The sequence below is a fragment of the Cyanistes caeruleus genome, chromosome 8 (assembly GCF_971803275.1).
Source record: "Cyanistes caeruleus chromosome 8, bCyaCae1.hap1.1, whole genome shotgun sequence".
NCBI classification, from domain to species: Eukaryota; Metazoa; Chordata; class Aves; order Passeriformes; family Paridae; genus Cyanistes; species Cyanistes caeruleus.
Window position 1 is genome coordinate 449,204 of NC_141708.1, and position 21,369 is coordinate 470,572.

A 21,369-nucleotide genomic window follows, 5' to 3' on the forward strand; every position below is an offset into this window, starting at 1 on the left:
TCCCTACCCTGGCACCATCACAGGAAGGCAGAGTCAGATAATGGGGCACAGACAGGGCAGTGATGCTGTCAGACATCCAGAATCCTGGGTATCAGCACCATACAGAATTCCCTGACACACTTCTCCCCTCCTTCTCTTTTTGCTAATAAAATAAATGTTCTGGTTAACTTTTACCTATCTTGTCATCACTGCACATCTATTCTGACTAGACCCGTGCTGAGAATTTAAGAATTACATACATCCAGTGCATGAAGGTGGAGGATTTTGCAAGCTCTGACCCAATTTAGGCTCATACACTGCAATTTCAAAGGTAACTGGAACAAATGAACTATTTTCCAACCTGAGAACCTGTACAGCTAAGTCTGCTGGGCATCTTGGAAATCCTTTCTCTGAAGACCTACATGGAGACACTCAACCAGCACAGATTCAGGCCAAAGTAGCCTGAAACTGTCCCGCAGTAAGACATGATTCTCAGGTGAGAGCACCAAGCTGGTTTTCCAAGGTTTGTGCCTGCACCCAGCTAAACACACACTAACAGAACTTCTGGGGCAGCCAGGACAGCTGAATTGCAAAGATCTGCAGCTGGCCCCTGCAGCAGGAGCAGCCACAGCTCCCGTGCTGCTCTGGCCATGTGCTGAGTGAGGGCAGCTTCTCACAGGGCCTGCTCCTCACCAGGGGTCTGCCACAGCAGAAACAGCACTGAGCTGTTTGGAAACAGCTGAACAGAATGAAGGGGATACAGCAGAATGGGAAAGAAACTCAGGACGTAAATTCAACCCCTGTACAGCACAAGCAGCGCAGTGCCAGGCAAATGCACTCTGTGCCCACCACAGCACCCAGCTCATTGCAAGGTACATGTAAAGTGTCAAAGCAGAGGAAGCAAGGAATCAGGGAGCGAAAGAGAGAGAGGATGGGATCACAGTTTGGGTTGGAAGGACTTTTAAAGAGCATCTAATTGAATTCCCCTGCCTGGGAATAGGCTGGGGCATCAGAGGAGAGGGAAAAGAGTGACTCATGGGTAGCCTGAACTCCATCTTCTGTTACTGTGTATATTGTGATAAAACAGGAAACAGTTCAACAGCAAGAAAAGCAGTAAATGCTTAAGTAAACAGAAAGGTACCAAAAATCACACACATTCATATTCATGAGATGCACATGTTCATGTAGCTCGGAAGAGTATTTGAAGATCTAATACTCCATTAACATTTTTAATGAAGCAGCAAAACTACTAGAGGAATGAAATGAAGCCAGCTCAGTCCCTCTTCACTTTGCCATGTTTATTCATGAGCTCCCAGGTCACCAGTGCAACAGGTAATTAGTGGATGGGCATGGCTGGCAGGAGCAAGCTCATGTGTTATCTTAACCTGCTTCTGGCAACCAGAGAACAAAAAAAGCCATTTCCCCCTCTTTGCAGAAGTACAGGCAGGTCAGCACATCACTGATCTAGGGAAGACTGTCCCACCCAGGCAAACCCAACTACTGAAAGTATTTTAAGCTATAAAATGCTGGTGTCAAGAGCATTTGCACACACAAACTCACCCAAAACACAACTGGAGTATAAACCCTGCTGATGCCACGCAGCACCGCTCAGGGGACACATGGAGAGGAACAGCACAGAGCCATCACGGGCTGTGCTGGGTGGGATGGGGCAGGGGTCCCACCCTGCTGGGCTGCCCATCACCAGAGCCCCCTGCCCAGCTCCAGCCCACCAGCAGCCGCCTCTCACACGGGCACCTGGCCCCGAACGCTTCCAGAGGGCTCAGGCCTCAGCAGCTGGGATCCCAGCACAGCAGGACCGGGCCAGGGTGGGATACCCAGCCCTGGGCACCCCCTGCCAGCGCTCCTGTCCTGCTTGTGCCACCCCACACCGCCCCCAGGTCAGGCAACATCTGACTGAGAGCGCAGCTTTATTTGAAACACGGATCACCCACCAAAATCAGAAATAGAAAACGTGAGTTCAAGGAATAGGAAGCGGTTTTCCAGCCCAGCTCTGGTGCAGCCCATCAAAGCAAGTCCTTGTTCAGGACTGAAACAATTCCAGGTCCCAGCACAGAAACATCCTCCTCGACTGCACGGGAAGGGCCCAGCAAGCAGAAGCAACCACTGACAGCTCCCACACACAGCTCGAGAGCCGAGTCCCCAGAGCCACTGATGTCACCTTTCCTGCACTAATGTAACTGCAGAAGCCCGGCCAGGCAGCCAGCAGCCCCGAGTCCAATAGCCACACACCGGGACCACAGCCACAGATGCTCAGAGCAGTCCTTCCGATTCCCACCCTGCAGAGGAGCTGATCCAAACAGCCCCGGTTTCCATGCTGTAGGAAAGTCAGTTTTTCACGGCGAGGCTGGAACTGAAGTGTGTTCGCCCCGGCACAAACAGCGAGCAGGCTGCGGGCACGGCCGGGGCCGGGATGGCAGCAGGAAGGAGCAGGAGAGGCTGGGCTGGCAGCCGGGGATTCCTGCACCGCTCTCGGGTGCTGCTCCTGCCCGGGCACGGGGAGCCGCAGGGCTCGGGGACACAGAGCTGTCACCCTCGGCTCCAGCCATGGAGCAGGAAAGGCAGGAACCACCTGCTGGAACCCCACCGAACACAGCGGCATCACTCACACAGCGCTGCTGTGTCCGCCCGGGGCCACAGCCACGGCAATCGCTGTGAAATGAACATTTTCACAGCGCTCATTCAATACGAGCCGCACGCCGAAGCGTAAAACTTAACTGCGGCGAGAACAGAAACAGTCTACTTAACTCGGAAAAAAGGTGAACTGCATCCCTTAACCACAGCTGTTATAATCGAAGGGTGAACGTCAGAACAGCCTTTAAAGTGACGAAAAAACAAAGCAGACTTTGAAGACCAGACAAAAAACCCCCTGGGTTACGGCATCTCGGGGCTCTGTGCATTTCGAGCAAAGCCCCTGCCAACACACAGCGAGAACCACACACAGCGCGAGCCTGGACCCGATTCTGTGCCAGATGTGCCAGATGTGCGTTACTTTATAGCGAGAGCCCTGGACCCGATTCTGTGCCAGATGTGCCAGATGTGCGTTACTTTATAGCGAGAGCCCCCGGGAATGCTGCGCTGGCCCTGCACTGCCCAGGCCCGGGGGGCTCTCGGGGGCAGGTCCGGAGCCCGGCCACCCAAAACTGCCCCCATTCCCGGACCGGACCGAACCGAGCTCGCCCGCGCCAGCCGCAGCTCTCGCTTTATCTGCGGGGATGAGGAACGTTCCGGAGCTCCATCCCCACACTACACCCAACAGAAATTACGCTGCATTTTCGCCTCACACCGTGCCCGGCGGCCGGGGCAGCGCCCGGAGGCGGCCAGGGCTCCTCGGGGGCTCAGCCGCTGCCCCGGAGCCGCCGGACGCTGTCGCACGGCGGCCACCTGGGAACGGCGACACGGCAGCGGCGCTCCCGCGGCCCTGGCTCCGGGCTCGTCCCACCCCCGGGCACCCGGCCGGGCCGGGCCCCGGGCCAGGGCAGCGCTGAGCCCGCGGAGCCCCCGCTGCCCCCGGTACTTACATCGTCAAAGAGGGAGCCGACGTTGGCGGTGACCAGGAGTACCCCGGCGCCGGCCGCGGCCGCCTTCCCCGCCATGGCGCGGGCGGAAGCGCGGCCGGGAGCGGCGGCGCTGCGGGGAGCCCGGGGGCGGGCGCGGGGCGCTGCGGCGAGCGGGGCGCCGGGCCCGCCCCGTCAGCGCAGCGAGAGCTCCCGGCGCGGGCAGCCCGCGAACATCCGCGCCCCGCGGGGCCGCGGCTCAGCGCTCGCCCGCCGCCGCGCCGCTACCGCTGCTGCCGGGACGGCTCCCGCCGGCGGAGGCTGGCGCCGGGCCGCGGCGCATGGCAGGGCGGCGGTGCCGGCGGGGCGCTGCGGGCCGCGCGGGGCTCGGCGGGGCCGCTGGCGGGGCGGGTCCGGGCGGGTCCGGGCGCTCGGCGGTGCCGCCGCCGCTCCCGGCTGTGCGGGCGGGCGGGCGCGCCGGGATAGCGCTCTGCGCGCGTGACGTCACGGCCGCCTCGCGCCGCTCTTAAAAGGGCAACGCCACCCGCGGCGGGCGCGCGCACACGCCCGGCGGCGCTGTCCCCGCTGTCCCCGCTGTCCCCGCTGCCGGCGCGGGGGACACGGCGGGCTCCGCTCGGCGCGGGGCCGCTCCCCGAGGACCGGGCGGGGCCCACGGTTCCCCCCCTGCGGGGCGCGGGACGAGGCGGGGCGGGCGCTGCCTCCCGCGGGGAGCGGCTCCTCGGGGCCGGCCGGTCCGTGCCGGGGGGAGCCCCGGGGGGAGCCCGGCGGTGCCACCGCCCCAGCAGGGCCCGCGGGAAGCGGTGCCGCCGCCGGGAGGGGCCCGGTCCCTATCGCGACAGGGCTCTGTCGCACGGCGGTGTCACCGCGGGGGTGGCCGTGCCGTGTCCCGCCGCTCCCCGGGAGCGAACGCCCCGCGGAGGGCTCGGCTCCAGGGACCCCTGCAGAGCCCCTGGGGGACACAGAGCCCCCCGCAGCTCACGGAACCTGCGGAACGGAACTGCCCGGTAACTGCCCAAAGCAAGCTGAGGAATGGCAGCTCGCTGCTCGGCTGACACATCCCCTGTGCCGGCCCGGGCTCACGGCTGTCCCCGGGCCCGGGCTGGGGACCCTGGGCACAGCGACAGTGACGCTGTGCTGGGGGTCAGACCTCTCATCTCCTCTGGCAAGCTTCATCAGGCAGGGGTGCAGGGGGATGGCAAAAGCTCTGCCAGATCCTGAGCATCGGCCTTCCTTGTCAGAAGGTACAAGTTAAATACACAATTAAATAAAAAAGACACTGAAATTCTGGCATTCTGCCTCATCCGTGGGATACTTGCTGACCTCCAGTGATCTGTGGCACACAGATAGATGCAATGCAGAGCCACGGAACAGTGCTGGACTTCTCTGGAAAGTCTTTTCTAGGGTTTTGTGCGGCTCCTGAGACAGCCGCATAAAGCTGCAATGTGGACAGGGGGATCTTACCTGGATGCAGCCATCAGAGCTGTCAAAAGTGAGCTGATCCAACACACCACCCTGGTGTACCTTGAGATCATCGCGGACAGGGAAAAGGAAAGTCAAACGGGGAGGAATTTCGGTCTGCTGTGTTTGTGGCACAGGGTCACGTTTTGGGCAGCAGGGTCACAGCGAGGGCAGGGCGCTGGAGGAGCCGCGCCAGCTCCCCCCGCCTGGAAGGGACCCGGCCAGGCCGCATCACGGGAAAAGCCTGGCAGCGCTCAGGAGCAGGAAGCTGGAATGGAAAGAGCCCAGTGAGGAACGGCTGCGATGTGCAGGGACTTTGCCGCTGGCTTTGGCACAGAGGCTCTGCAGGGTGGGAGTTCTGCACGCATTGCTGTGCCACCAGCGCCGGGCTGGCCGCCTCAGCCCCTTCTGCACAGGGAGGAGTGCTAAAAGCTTAGAAAACGGGAACATAAAGTATCACAGCATATAGAAAGCACTTGCAGATGAGTTCCCAGAGCCTGCTTTATCCAATGAGGGCATCACGAAGCCGTTCCCAAGGCAGGGAACGCTGAACAGCGAGGGAAGGGCAGCGGTACCCGAGAGCAGCGGCTGTGGGGGAAGCACAGCCAGAGCATCCCACATCCCCAGCGAGCAGCCAAGGGGACAGGAGCAGCCCGGACAAGCGGCCTGGGCACTGGAGACCCGTGGCAGGAGCGATGGAGCCCAGATTTCGGGCTGCTGCGGGAGCCAGTACAAACATGATGGAAGATGTGGGAGAGTAGAGGGGACACGAGCTGTTTGCAAGCCAATTGTGTAGGGCTGACACCTTGGTACTTGTTAAATTTGGATGAACGAGATCTGTACCTGTGCTATGCGGGAAGAAAAATAATTGGGTAGATCTGTTTGAATATAAAAGTTTGCTCATGGCAATGGGGAAACGAGCAGTGAGTAAAGCACTCGTAAAAGGTGAGGGCTGATTTATGTGTCCTGACGTGAATGTTAAACCTCAGTGGGTGCTGTAGGGCTGATGTTTCCTTCCACGTGCTGCCAAGGATAACTCTCAGAGGGATAGCACAGTGTAATGGTGCGGAAACAGGAGTCAGGATGAAAGTGCCACTTTGCAGCTGTCCAGTGAGCAGGGGCTGTGGCTGCCCCAGTTCCAGTGTTCCCAGCTCCTGAGCTGAGTCCCACAGCTCAGATGCAGGTCAGATATTTCTCTTCCTCCCCACACACAGCTGGGAGGCTGCTGGGAGCTGGTCGGTGTGTCACTGTAGGGAAAGCACCACTGCTAGCTAAGGCTGCCTCAAGTTTCCTGTCACAGCTCCTCGTTTTCCCGTACTTAAAACCCAGACAGTGTAGCCTGAGTATTTCCAGTCTTGGTGCCTGTCTTGAATGCTAAAACTGAGCAAGAGAGCTCAAGAATCAGGTTAGTTTTTATTAAGGAGCTTCACAACAACGAGGAGAAAATAGTCTGCAGGTTTGGCTTAGATATGGAGCCCAAATATCTTTAAGCCTCGCTGAGGATTGGTCCTATGAGCTATGGAGATTTTCCCTCAGGTGGAACTCCCATCTCAGTGTCCCACACCTGCAATGCCATTTGGATTTGAGGCCTTTTGCTGTGATTCTGGGCAGCTGCAGCTGATCAGTTTAACACTGAAGCTGCAGGTGATGCACAGCAGAGCTGCTCACAGCACTCAGGTGCTGCCTGTTTTGTCTCCAGGGATGGCAGAAACCAGCGATGTGTGCTCATGCTCTAAGCCATGAGGGAGGCAACAAGGACTGATCTAACTTCTGACAGACATGGACTGTTTTCTATAACCATTACAAATGCCATTTCTTTTATTTAAAATTCCTTTTTAAACTGCTGTGTTTGATGGGGTCTGTGACACAGATAAGAGGATTCTTTGTATTTCCTGGAGTGGATGTCCCTTACCCCAACAAGCACCGAATGCAGTGGCAGTCCATGCTATGCCCTGAAAACACTGCTTTAAAACAAATCAATAAAATACAGCTACAGAATTTGGTATTCAAAAACAATTTCCAATAGTTTCCCAGCGTGCTTGAAACTATTTGGATGTGCCTGTTGTGTGTTTACAGCCAGGGTGATTCACGGGAGGGACAGTGTACACTTTGAGGGTGGTGAGGCGCAGGAACAGGTTGTCCAAAGAGGCTGTGGCTGCCCCATCCCTGGGAATGTTGGAGGCCAGGCTGGGTGGGGCACTGAACAACCTGGTCTGGCGAGGGTTGAATTGACCCCCATGGCAGGGGGTTCGTCCCTGTGACTCTATGATTCTATGGCTTTTGCAGTGGGTAGGATGAGATTTACTTTATGCTGCATGTGCAGGAGTAAATCAGGGCAGAAAGGACATCACAGGCTCTTCAGTGGGACTCTGTTTCTTCCAGCTGCTCCAGAAGTGAGATGCTGCTGCTGTTCTTTGGCAGGGGCAGCCAGTGGGTGCAGCTCCTGCAGTGAGGTGAGGCAGGGGAGCAGCACTCATCCACTGCAAATGTTAGGACAGATGGGGAAAGAGCAAATGGTGAAGTTTGCCCCTTCCCTGCCCTGGGCAGCTGTGTCAGTGTTTGTCACGGTCAGTGACAAAGTCCACAGGTAAAGGGATCCTAAAGAAAAGGACTGGGACACACGGGGATGAAACTGGGGACTCACAAATCCCCTCCTGTAACAGCAGGCAGCTGCACTGCTGCTGCAGCACCTCTGCAGTATCTCAGGAGCCCAGTTTCTGTATCACTGAGCACCCAGAATGTAATCCCCAGGAAGGTGGTGCCTGGACAGCTTGTGAGCATCTGTGTATTAATGTAAGAGGCAGACACCCAGCAATAACCCAGGGGCTCTCAGGGATGCCTTGCTGGCATCAGCTCAGTGGGGTGGCTTCTTTCAGCAACAGAGCTTGCTGAAGAACCTGAGCCCAAAGTATCTTGAGCAATAAGAAAAATTCACACTGATAATCATCTTCAACTCTGTCAGCTCTATTCAAAGAATAGCAGAACCACTGAGGCTGAAAAAGACGTCCAAGACCATTGAGTGCAGCCTAGGCCCGATCCCCACCGTGTCCCTGGCCCAGAGCACTCAGTGCCACATCCAGCCCTTCCTGGACACCTCCAGGGATGGGGCTCCAAACCTCCCTGTGCAGCCCCTGCCAGTGCCCAGCCACCCTTCCAGTGCAGATCTGATGCACAACAGGGGCAGTAATATCAGCTTCCCCGTTCCTCCCTTCTGAGAGTCCTGGGATGTGCTGGGAGCCTCCTCGTGCCCTCGCAGCTGGGTGTGGGTGGTGTTTGCACAGTAACCACGACACTCACTCGTCACTCTCCAGTCCAGGCAGAGAAATTGCCAAAAGCCCATTGCCAGTCGGGGATGGGGATGATTTTACCTGTGCCACACAGTTCCTGCCTCACCCCCTGTCACTGGGAGGCGTTTCCTCCTGCCCAGCTCTGGGCCAGGCACTCCCAGGCACAAGGACGCTCTGGACACTTCGCAAGCAGCCAATGTCAGTGAGGGGGATGAGGTCAATAAGTGTTTTTTCATCCTTTAAAAGGTGTTTCCAGCCAAGCAGCCACTGGATGAGCACGAGGAGGTTCCTGGCACAGTGGGGTGTGGAGCCAAACTGGGGCAGGGGCGGTGGCGTGGCTGTTCCTGCGTTTCCCAGAGCCTTGAGCCCGACTAACCGTGGCACTCAGGAGAGCTCAGCTCTGCCATTGCACTGCTGGGGTTCCTCTCAGGGACCCCTCAGGTTCCTCACGGCACCAGGGGTCCCTGGTGGGTCCTTCATCCCTGGCTGCCTTTGTTTGGAAACTCCTCCAACAGCAAGACAAAACCTACATGTGCTTAAGATGGTTCTTTCTGTGTTTGTCACTCGCCAAATAACGATTAACAGAGAGTTTTGAGCTTTTAAACTTCGGCCAAAATAAGTATTCTTGTAGAAGACAAACAATGGCCCTACCCCCAAACTGTTTGCTGCTCCTGGTTTTAAACATTTTGCCAAATAAAAGATTTTTTGGGTACATTCTTCCACCTCTTTGTGTTTCTCGTATTTATTCTCTTCTCACAGCTCTTTCCCTTAATGAAGATTTAACCCCAGATAGATCCATCTGGTCTGCTAAATGCTACCCAAATATTTACTTTATACAGCTCATAAAGAGTCACACCTTGCAAACACTTCTTGAGAAGTCCTGGAGCATGGTTTAGGCTTTGTTTTGGGGTGTTTTTTTTGGGGTGTTTGATGGGTCAGTGGGGCGCAGCTGCTCCTGGAGGAGGGCACGGTGGTGTCCATCAGGAGGTCACTCACAGGCAGGGTCAGGTAGGACAGAGCCTGGGGATGGCCTCGAGGCCCGTTCCAGGGGACAGCAGCTGGGAAAGGCTGGGCCTGGGCTGTGGGAACGCTGCAGCACCGTGGATTTGTTCACTGCAAACACGGATTGAGCAGGGATTTATCCCAATACAACAATAAATGTGCTGCAGCCGTGGCGGCTTTCAGCTCCCCAGAGAGCCTCAAGCTCAGCAGGACACAGGGACACAGGGACACAGGGACACAGGGACAGCAGGGACACAGGGACACAGGGACAGCAGGGACACAGGGACACAGGGACACAGGGACAGCAGGGACAGTAGGGACACAGGGACACAGAGACACAGGGACAGCAGGGACAGCAGGGACAGCAGGGACAGCAGGGACACAGGGACACAGGGACACAGGGACAGCAGGGACAATAGGGACAGTAGGGACACAGGGACAGCAGGGACAGTAGGGACACAGGGACACAGGGACAGCAGGGACACAGGGACGCAGGGACAGCAGGGACACAGGGACAGCAGGGACACAGGGACGCAGGGACACAGGGACACAGGGACACAGGGAGAGCAGGGACACAGGGACACAGGGACACAGGGACAGTAGGAACAACAGGGACACAGGGACACAGGGACAGCAGGGACACAGGGACACAGGGACACAGGGACACAGGGACAGCAGGGACACAGGGACACAGGGACAGCAGGGACAGCAGGGACACAGGGACACAGGGAGAGCAGGGACAGCAGGGACACAGGGACAGCAGGGACACAGGGACACAGGGAGAGCAGGGACAGCAGGGACACAGGGACAGCAGGGACAGCAGGGACACAGGGACAGCAGTGTGGTGGGACTGTCCCAGGAGCCACGGGGATGGCAGTGTCACCATGTGGGGATGGCAGTGTCACCACATGAGGATGGCAGTGGCACCACGTGGGGATGGCAGTGTCACCACATGAGGATGGCACTGTCACCACATGAGGATGGCAGTGGCACCACGTGGGGATGGCAGTGTCACCACATGAGGATGGCAGTGGCACCACGTGGGGATGGCAGTGTCACCACGTGGGGATGGCAGTGTCACCACACAGGGATGGCACTGTCACCAGATGAGGATGGCACTGTCACCACGTGGGGATGGCACTGTCACCACACAGGGATGGCAGTGTCACCACGTGGGGATGGCAGTGTCACCACATGAGGATGGCACTGTCACCACATGAGGATGGCAGTGTCACCACGTGGGGCTTTGTGTCAGCACAGAGGCCACCGGTGACCGACCCCCGAAGCTCCTCTGGGCCCCTGTGTTTGTTTCAGGCTCTGAACCTCGGGAAAGCTGCTGAGCTCAGCGATGCCCAGGGCAAGGCAATGAGCCCCAGCTGAGGAGCCCCTGTCCCTCTGCCCCTGGCAGAGCCCCGTGTCCCCTGGCAGGGACCCCGTGCTGCGAGTGCAGCAGCTCAGCCACCAGACGTGGCCTTGGCACGAGCAGGAAAACCTTTGGCTTTTCCCTGTCCTGCTCTCTAGGGCAGCGTGTGGACCTGGGCTTCTGTCTCCTGGGCCTTTCGTTGATACAGAAGTGAAAAGCTACCTAAAAACCATTGTCACTGTAGTAAAGGGGTAAGGACACGTGGCTTTCAAAGCCAAACCTTTTCCTGGCCATTCCCTGGCAGAGCAACAGGGCAGCTCTGACCCTGATTTTCTGCTGAGAGCATTCAAAACTTCTTACAGCTGGATCTGGGGCTCTGCCAGCTGGGGATGAGCTGTCTCTGTTTGCTCCTGGCTAAAGTTCAGTCTCTGTTGCAAAAAAGTTGTATGTATAGAAAGGTGTGAAATGGAAAATTTTATAAATATATGGAGGAGATTAGAGAAAGCAGGATATTTAAACAGCAAGCCATTGGCCATTCTCCTGCATGAAAATCTCCCAGACACCTGTCACAACCTGTGGGACAAGGGGTGAACTGCACCATTTCCTCCATCCCTTGTAAAGAGTCTAAAAAGAAAAGTTGAGGACTTTCAGCTGATTCTATCAGAGAGTGGACAAAGAGGGACTTTAGGGGATGTTAAGAAATGCCTGGTTCTGCTCTGTGGTCTCAATCCCTCACTTTCATATAAAGCAGTAAAAAATCCACCAAGACCACAGTGCCATGGGATTAGTGTGGAAAAAAGCCACAGAGAAAGCAGAGATTGTTGGGCATGAATATATTCACTCAGCAGGTATCACAATGTTTATAAACTATTTTTTGAAAATCTGGATTTATTATATTGCCCATTTATACCTGGTAGAACAAAACATTCCCTAAAAATCAAGAAAACACCCAGAAAGCCACGGGGGGCCTGTGAGATGCATGGTGGCACACTAAGGGAATTAAAGATTTATCCTGAGCAATTTCCTCATGAAAAAATTTAAAACCCTCTTCCCAGACTGTTGATTTTCATGATAAGAATTAACTCTGTTTTGGCCATTTTAATTACTAAATTGGTTTTGGATGCCTGTGGAGGACTCTCAGGCCTCTGGGTGCCCAGCTGGCCACAGGGCTGGCCACTCTGTGACCCCACTGGGTGCCAAAGGGGGGCACCGGGGCAGGGGGACAGTGCCAGGGACAGTCCCAGTGCCCTGAGAGTCCGGCTGGTGCCAGAGCAGGGACAGGGGATTGTCCCCTGCAGGGACAGGGGATTACACCCAAAGAGGGGATTGTACCCTGTAAGGACAGGGGACTGTCCCCAAACAGGGACAGAGGATTGTCCCCAAACAGGGACAGGGGATTGCAGCCTGCAGGGACAGGGGACTGTCCCCAGACAGGGACAGGGGATTGTCCCCACACAGGGACAGGGGATTGTCCCCAGACAGGGACAGGGGATTGCAGCCTGCAGGTGCTGCATGGGGCACCAGCTCGTGCTTTGGTGCTGCTGGGGGCAGCAGCAGTTGGTGAAGGACCTGTGGGACTGCCCTGGCCCCTTCCCAAAGCTTTCACAAGGTCATGACAAGGAAATTCCCACTCTCATAAGCCAATCATTCACACACAGGCACAACTGATTTATAATTTGAGCCATTTACTGTTTCTCAGAATTGGTATTCTTTCAGACAAGAACTGTGATGTAATTTGGGTGTCTGGCCATGTGATCAGGCCACATCTGCTGTCTCCATCGGGTTCCTAACCCAGCATAATGACTCCAGCTCTTTTTCTGCACCTAGCTTTTTCTAGGAATTTGACTTTCCTCAAGTCTGTTAAGAGAAGCTCAGGCTCTGTGGTGGGATGGGCACTGAGGAGGAGGCACTGAGCCCTCCTGGGCTCTGGAACCCGCTGTGAGACAGCCAGGTCCTGGGGTGAGCCTCCCCACAGCTCCCACGGAGCCTCTCCCAGCAGTGCCAAAGCAGGAGCCATTCCTCCTCATCCTGCCACGAGCTGCCCCCACACAAAACACATACAAATACATGCATAATATACAAAATACATACAAATATAAATATCCAGATGGAGCTGAGAATGAGTGAGGCTGGCAGGTTGGTCTATAGCCTGGAGGTTGCACAGCCACTGGAACTTTCGCCCTTTTTACCCTGCCTGAGGATGGAGAAGGCCTAGAGGAACAGAACTTTTTAACTAAATTGCACAAGGACTAACAGTGTCAATATCACTGCTGCAGAAAGGCTATTACCTAATCACCTAACATTAAAGAAATAGATTAACATGGTGCCTGTTCTCCCAGGACCATAGATATTTTTGTGGGATATGGCATTATAATAAAAATTCCCCAGACTTCTACTTAATCTAGAAAACTCATTAAATAGATTCAATACACTATGGAATTCTATATAGAAATGTTATTGTTAAATGTGTACCATATTTCTCTGCCTTCTTTGCCCAATCATTTTCATCTTGTAGCACATTTTACAGTGTGAAGGAGATAGAAAGAAGACTCAGAGCTGATACAGGCTTTAAAGACCAACAACCTGGGTGCTTTCATAAAATCAGAGAATCCCAGAATGGTTTGAGTTCCAAGGGACCTTGAAGCTCATCTCACTCCAGCTCCTGCCATGGTCAGGGACACCTTCCACTGGGCCAGGCTGCTCCAAGCCTTGTCCAACCTGGCCTTTACAATGTGGGAAGATGGGAGGAAAGGGGCCATAATTTGTAAATTATTTTTTCATAAAAGATGAGCTCAGCATGAACAGAAAATCAGGACTAAACCATAATCTGGTGAGGTTTCGGATCCTCAGCCAAAGATATGTTACAAACGACATTCACCTCACCTGAGCTGCAGCAACACAACTTTCCTGAGCCCAGAGCCATCAGCCTGTGGGAAATTTTACCTTAGGATGAGTTCTAGGGCATGTCTGAGCAGGGTACAGGAGCATGGCCCCTCCACCTCTGTCAAAGCAGGATCTCCACGTGCCTTGCACTCACAGCAGCAGATCTTGTGCAGATGGATGTGCAGGGAAGGTCATGAGCAGCAGATTTGCTCATCTGGAAAATAGATGGTAACCTGTAAAGCTTTAACTCAAGAGCAGAGAGCAGAACTGTGAGCAGCAGCTAGAGGTTCTTGCAGGAATTCCTGCAGGATCTGACACTCACATGAAGCTCAGGGTTTTTGCAGTAGGTGCAGCTCTAAAGCAGAGCTTTGCTCACTTGGGTCCTGTCATATCCCCCTTGGATGGTCAGATTCTGCACACGAGAGGAAAATGCCTCCTGGCACGTGTGATTTCTGCAGCAGAAGACAATCAATCCCTCAGGAACTGCAGAGCACCATCAGGGAGCCAGCCCTGAAATGGTTGTAGCCATGCAGGGACAGCTCTTGAAATGATGCTCTGATTCCACTGCAGTTAAAACTGCTGATAGAAACTTCCTTTGCAGCTTAAGGTGGTGTGGATTCAGCTAAGCAGAGCTGTGTGTGCATCAGGAATGTTCTCAGGCTGCACCTGGGATCCCTGAAATACTGTAAACACAGCGAGTTCAGGGTGCAGAGGGGTTCTGGGGTTGTACCCAGGGAGAGCCTTCCTGAAGGAAAATAGCATTGTCCTGCAAGGCAGAATCCTTGTTTTCAAGGAACAGCTTCAGAAATGCATTAGAATAAACTCTCCTGCTGCAGATAAACAACAGGGCACTGTATGGGGTGGCTGCATGGCTCTGTCCCTCTCTTGGACACCACTTGTGTTTAAAAAGAAGCTGTTTGGTTTCTGTGCCACCAGTGAAAGTAGAGAACGTTCTTGTTTCAGAGGAAATGGCTTCCCAAGCAGAGCAGGGAGCGAGGCAGGGAGGGCGAGCTGCCAGAGGGGAGGAAGAGGGAGTTGATGGCTGAGGCTCCTCCTTCCCAACTGAGTAATGGAAAAATGATGTAAGAATTCCAGCATCTGAATAAATATGTGCCCTCTGACCTTAATCCCCTAGGAAGCAAAACCATCCAGAGTCAGATAAAAATAGTAAACCCTTTCCATTGGTGAGGGAGAGCAGTGCTGCTCACAGCTAATTAGCTAAACCCTGTTAACAGGGGGGAGCCAAAGGAAGCAGGTCTTCCAGGGATGACTGAGCTGAAGGCACAGCCAAGGATGAAGCTGAGGATGAAGCTGAGGACACACAGAGCTGTTGAACCACACTGAACAGTGAATGGCCACGGCAGGATCCACCACACCCAGGGCTCTGAGTGAGCAATGTGCCCTGGAGACCCTCCAGAGCAACTCCTGCTTGATGGCAGCTGCTGTTTTACACCCAAACCTCAGATTACAGACCTTGCTTGTGCTGGAACCAAAACTGGACAGCAAGGAGCCCCTAAAAAAATAAAAAAGAAGAGAATTACAGGGATCCTGACAATAAATGCCAAAGAATTGTTTGGGTTCAGCTGTGCCACTTCATTTAAAGTATGAGAGCTTCACAGTGTGATGAACTTTTGCTCAGCCTATGGTGGAGACAATGGATTGCTTCAAACAGCATTCACAGCTGTTTGCTCTAGTCCTGAATACCTGTGCCATGAGTCAGTGTGGGGTTTTCCTTACAATTCCCTGTGCAAACATGAACACCAGGCGAGGGCTTTATTCACATACATGCAGGGTTATGGTCCGTGCACAGCCAGGGCTCTGTGTCAGTTACCTGTTCTACTCAACAGCTTCGATTCTTCCAGCCAAAGGAACGCTCATCAGAGGGCAGGAGCCTCCCTGGTGGAGCTCAAGGGCTGCCATTCTTCACCTTGACCAGAGAGAGCTCTGGGGCTGTCCCAAAGGTGGGAGATGCTCTTCCCGTGCTGTGGCTGCTCAGGTCCCTCGGAGCTCTGCACTCAGCCAGCCTGGCTCCCAGTCTCTGCTGGTGTCCCTGCAGCTGGTGCAGGGTGCTCCTGTCACCTCCTGGGCTGACCCTCGGTGCCTCTGTCCCAGGGGCCCGTCCTGGAGGATGGCAGGAGCCTGAGAGCAGCATCTCCCTTTGCAGGGTGAGCTGAAGCCAGCCCTGCTCACAGCAATGTGTCTGTGCTCCAGCAGCAGGAGAATTCTGTCATCTGCCATCCTGCAGCAGGAACACAGCCCAGGTCAGGGGCAGCACCTCCACTTGGGATTTCTCATTTGGGTGTACTGATAGGGCACAAGGGAACGTGCCAAAACAAAAAACATCTCACACTGAGTGCCAGCTCCTCTAAAGAGCTGCCTTTTCTCCCTCTGTGTCTCCCACTGCCAGCAGGTTCAAGGACAGCTTTTCCCCAGCAGCAGGCAGAGTCACTGGGGATCAGACAGGTCCTGAAGCAAAGCCTGTGTCCTCCTCCCAAACCCAGCCTCACCCAGCCCTGCAGTCAATGCTGAGCTCAGCTCCCTGCCCACAGCACCTTTCCCCTCACAGAAACCCTTGTGAATGGTTTTCAGAAGTTTGTTCCTCTCCTGAAGCAGGAGCAGAGCACTTTGCCTCACGCCCATGGCTGAGCTCCCTCCAGCTCTGGCAGCTCCCAGGGCTCGGCTGCAGGGGCTGCCCGAGGAGGAAGAGGCAGAGGCAGGGATTTGTTTCTCCTGCTCTAAAACATGAAAGGAGGAAACGAGGAGCAAGAACTGGAGTAACTCCAAGGCAAGACACAGGTTATTTTCAGTGAACACTTCCTCACTCCTCCCTGCTCTCCAGAAGCCATCCAAAGAGTCGCCTCACCATGAGTTTATTTGCAGACCTTTATTTCAATTTCTTTATGAACCTGTATTGTTTAGTGCCCCTCTCATAGCCATGGTTGTTTGCAATTTTAAAGAAACAGCTTTATTTTTCTTTTTCAGTAGCTGTCAAGAGACAGGTGAGTAATTTTCTCATGATCCTGTTTCTACTTTTGCCAAGAAGCCTAGCAAAGGAAGGTGAGTCTGAGAATAATATCCAATGTTTCCCTTCATGTGAAAATTCTGCAAGACATCCAATTTTTAGGCTACCTGGTGAGCTGGCATCTGTCTTCAACATGGACTAACTGTACTTCTCATGTTAGTGGTGAGGGCCATGGAGAAGTACAGGAATGGACAAGACCTCGATGTGGTTAAGTGCAAAGTGCCTTTTCCTAAATAACAGAAAACAGAAAAACTTTCCTTTAACAGAAAACTTGTTATAAGGACACAATTCCCTTAATTGTAAATACAGACAATTATTTAGGAATAACTTTGTCTCCAAACTGACCCATCTGGCTCCTGTGGGTTTGCTCAGGAGCACTGGGCTCCAGCCTGGCACGGCCAGTGTGATTTCACTCCCCTTTCCAGGCAGTGGATGGACCCAGGACCTGCTGGGAATGGGAATCTTGGGCCCACCAGGAGTGTTTGACTTTGGAAAGCTCAGCACTCTCAACATTTTGGGAGCTCATCTCATCTTGGGGACTGAGGGTGGACAATGGGTGGGCATCTGCTGCCCTTTTTTCTACATGTGTAGAAGCCTTTTTTTGTCTTATTTTAATTAATCTTATTTTAATTTTTGGCTTTGTTCCTTCTGGAGCTGTTTGAAACCAAGGAAGAGGTGTGAGCTGGAGACCACCCACTGGCTTACCCTTATGTAAGCCTTTTAAAACCAGTAATAGTCCTATTAAAGGGAATAGATTTGTATCAGGACAGAAACATGGTGAGCAGCAAGAGACTTGGCTGCTTTGGGCAGACATTCATGAAAGTCATTTCAGGGCTCTCTGGGAGCATAATTAGAAACATGAAGTCCTGGGATGTCTTCCTTCCTTTTTAATCCAAAGCTACTTTTAAGAGCTGCTGGCAGCTTGAAAAATGGTTATTAAAAGAGAAACAACTCCAGCCAGTTTGAGGGACAATCACTGCAAAGTTTATCCGCAAATTGTAAGGTTTGGAAAAAAAATCTAATTCAATTTGGAACAGGACACAGGCTGATTCTGGAACAAAAAGGGATGTCAGAAATGTAGAAGTTGTCCTTTAATCTCCTCCTACATGGTGATTTAATTCAAGGTTACAGATACCTTTGCTTTTTGCAGCAACACCTCCTGCAGAACTTTCAGATGAAGGGAGGCTTTAAAAGTTCCCAGGATCCATAAAGGGTACATGGGAGAGCCTGGTGCAGGTTTGTTCCCGTTACATCATCTAGGGACAACAAATCAAGCATGGAAATGAAATGTTAATTTGTCCAAGATGTTATTTTCAGAGGCTTCCCTGCCATGTTAAATAATATTTGCCTTTGAGCAGAGCAGTAGGTAAGGACAAAGCAGCCACTGGCAGGGGTTAAGTTGCTGGAGGGTGCTCAGACAGCACTGGAGGATAGGAAAAGGGAGCCAAGATTGGTGGTTTTCCATGATTGAAAGACATCTTCTTCCCCTTCTGCAGGGCTTGCACAGTGATGGATAAGTGGACCTGACCTCCTTTTGGTGTTTAAGGGTAACACCTCCCCTTCCTGCTTTCTGTCCTGAAAAGGTTATGCTGATGTTTTAGAGAATGTCACAGAACCCCAGGATGGTTTGGGTTGGAAAGGACCCCAAATCCCCCCCATCCCACCCCAGCCATGGCAGGGACACCTTCCCCTGGCCCAGCTGCTCCAGCCCCAATGTCCAGCCTGGCCTTGGGCACTGCCAGGGATCCAGGGGCAGCCCCAGCTGCTCTGGGCACCTGTGCCAGGGCCTGCCCACCCTGCCAGGGAAGCTGTAAACTGGAGGATCTTGGGGAGGAGTGGGCAGAGCTGAGTGGAATGCCCTGCAGGTTTTCCATGACAGTGACTCAAGTGGGTGAGCAAAGGCTTTAAAAATTAGTTTAATATTTTCCCAACGTTAGACAATGCTCAATGTGTCACAGAGATGTGCAGCAGCATCAGGAGCAGAGCTGAGAAGCTTTGTAGCCTCTCCCTGGGATGCAGAGGAAATGTCAAGCTGTCCTTAGCCTGGATATGAAAAGGTTACACTGAATTAGGAAATCAGCACTGACTGAATGACTTTTTCTCTCCCTTAAGTCAGACAAAATGTCAAGAAGCTGTCCAGCCTACAGCACAAGGATGGGGACTCAGGGCAGTCTGGGACTGTGGGAGAGCTGGAAGAGCCTGGGGGGCCAGGGGTGTGCCAGGACACAGGGATGGGCCAGGACACAGGGAAGGGCCAGGACACAGGGGGGGCCAGGACACAGGGGGGTGCCAGGACACAGGGTGGTGCCAGGACACAGGGGGGTCAGGACACAGGGGTGCCAGGACACAGGGGGGTGCCAGGACACAGGGTGGTGCCAGGACACAGGGGGGTCAGGACACAGGGGTGCCAGGACACAGGGGGGTGCCAGGGGTGTGCCAGGACACAGGGATGGGCCAGGACACAGGGATGGGCCAGGACACAGGGGGGTGCCAGGACACAGGGGGGTCAGGACACAGGGGTGCCAGGACACAGGGGGGGCCAGGACACAGGGGGGTGCCAGGGACCCTTCGTGCCTGCAGCAGAGCCAGGAGCTGAGCAGGGACACCCTGGTGCCCGAGCTGGAGCTGCCTGCCCTCCCTGAGGAGCGAGGAGTGCTGCAAAGCCCAGGTTTGATGTCTGTCTCCAGCTGGTAAATTGGGCAGCATGGCTGCAGGAAAGAGTGACAGTGTGACAGAGGAAAAGCCACTCGTGACTTGGCCCTGGGGAAGTGGCATCCAAGCCCAGTCACAGTGTGCCAACACGAGCTCCTTTGCCTACCTGGGATGCACCACCAGGAAGCTGGGAGAGCTCTTCTTTCCAAGCAGGGTCAGAATGTGTGAAACTCAGGCACCCTGGAGCATCTCCCAGTCTCAAGCACGTTACAGACTGTTCCTGTTTGCTGTGACTGTGCTGAGTCCAGCTGGGCTGTGATCCCAGACACGAGTCCCAGCCTCTGTCACCTGGACAGGGTGACACTGCTGTCACCAGACACACAATATGCTCTGGATGAGCACCAGACCATATTCCTATGTGAACTCTAACAAAATACTTTTTCCAAGATGTACCAATACACCACAAAGCTGGCTGGTGTCAGGAAACAGCCACTGGATAAACTGTCCCAAAGACAGAGTGTGAAGTGAACCCCCTGCAACCAGCCCCATGTCCCCAGGGCAGCAGCAGCAGCAGCAGCAGCAGCAGGGGTCTGCAGCAGGGGAATGCAGCAGGGGTCTGCAGCAGGGTTCTGCAGCAGGGGTCTGCAGCAGGGGAATGCAGCAGGGGTCTGCAGCAGGGGTCTGCAGCAGGGGTCTGCAGCAGGGGAATGCAGCAGGGGTCTGCAGCAGGGGTCTGCAGCAGGGGAATGCAGCAGGGGTCTGCAGCAGGGGTCTGCAGCAGGGGAATGCAGCAGGGGAATGCAGCAGGGGAATGCAGCAGGGGTCTGCAGCAGGGGTCTGCAGCAGGGGAATGCAGCAGGGGTCTGCAGCAGGGGTCTGCAGCAGGGGAATGCAGCAGGGGAATGCAGCAGGGGAATGCAGCAGGGGTCTGCAGCAGGGGAATGCAGCAGGGGAATGCAGCAGGGGAATGCAGCAGGGGAATGCAGCAGGGGTCTGCAGCAGCAGCAGCAGCAGGGGCCTGCAGCAGGGGTCTGCAGCAGGGGTCTGCAGCAGGGGAATGCAGCAGGGGAATGCAGCAGGGGTCTGCAGCAGGGGTCTGCAGCAGGGGAATGCAGCAGGGGAATGCAGCAGGGGTCTGCAGCAGGGGTCTGCAGCAGGGGAATGCAGCAGGGGAATGCAGCAGGGGAATGCAGCAGGGGTCTGCAGCAGCAGCAGCAGCAGGGGCCTGCAGCAGGGGTCTGCAGCAGGGGTCTGCAGCAGGGGAATGCAGCAGGGGTCTGCAGCAGGGGAATGCAGCAGGGGTCTGCAGAGGGTCCCAAACTGCTCCAGGCTGGTTGTGTCTGGGTCCCTGCTCTGCAATGCCAACAGTCTGCAGTGCCAAATGCTTGTAACTTCAGAGAAAGGATATTCTTAGTGTAACTATATTTTTTTTTTTTACTTTTTCTATAATTGAGGTGAATTAAGTGTAATTGGAAACATCTGCTCCGATTTTGGCGCCCGATATAGCGTGGTATTCTGCATCTCCTGGAAGACACTCTCCTTCTCCAACTCCCACTAGATCCAGCTAAAAATAGTTAATCTAAATCATTCTCTGGGGCAGAAGTGCTCTTCAGCTCTCAGGATTTGCCCCTCTGTGGTACCAGATTTCTTGTCCTGGTAGAAGCAGGGGGAAGGCACCCAGGCCCTGGAGGGCACGGGGGAGAAGCCCCATTTTGTCACCAGTGTCCCACCTGGGGGAGGTGGCAAAGCTGTGACACCAGGGAAAGGCAGGTGGCCCTGGCACAAGGCAGGGTGTGACCCCGAGGGACCCCAGCTCCCCAGGGACACACACTGCAGTGGCTGCAGCCAGGGCAGGCTGGGCTCAGCCTGAGACCGCTTCACCTCCTGAGTCACAAAGGCCAGCAGGGTCTGGATTGGTCTTCCAGACATTCCTGCTGTGAGCAGGAGCCACCCCTCACACCATGAGCATCAGCACGGGGCAGGGTTCCCCCTGCCATGGCCTGGGGAGCTCCTCTGGCCCGCTGCAACCACAGCCGTGCTCCTCACAAGGGCAACAGCTTCCTCTAGGCTTAGTTCTGCTCCTCGTTTCTGAGCTTAGCCTAGGCTGAAGAAACCTAGAAAATTCCTGCAAAGAAAACAGAGGAAAGTTGTAGAAAAGGGTTTGCATGGATGTCCTGGCACGGCTGC

The 21,369-nt window shown here is 54.6% G+C and overlaps 1 protein-coding gene across 4 annotated transcripts in view; it reads right to left on the minus strand.

The window, feature by feature from the left end:
* INPP5A (inositol polyphosphate-5-phosphatase A) overlaps positions 1–3,664 on the minus strand; it is a 178,913-nt gene extending 175,249 nt beyond the window's left edge. For all 4 annotated transcript variants that reach the window (XM_086899511.1, XM_086899508.1, XM_086899509.1 and 1 more), the window contains exon 1: positions 3,519–3,664. In XM_086899511.1, coding sequence (XP_086755637.1) covers positions 3,519–3,593 — 75 coding nt within the window. In that variant the 5' untranslated portion in view covers positions 3,594–3,664. The remainder of the gene's footprint in view (positions 1–3,518) is intronic.
* Between the last annotated feature and the right edge of the window lie 17,705 nt (positions 3,665–21,369).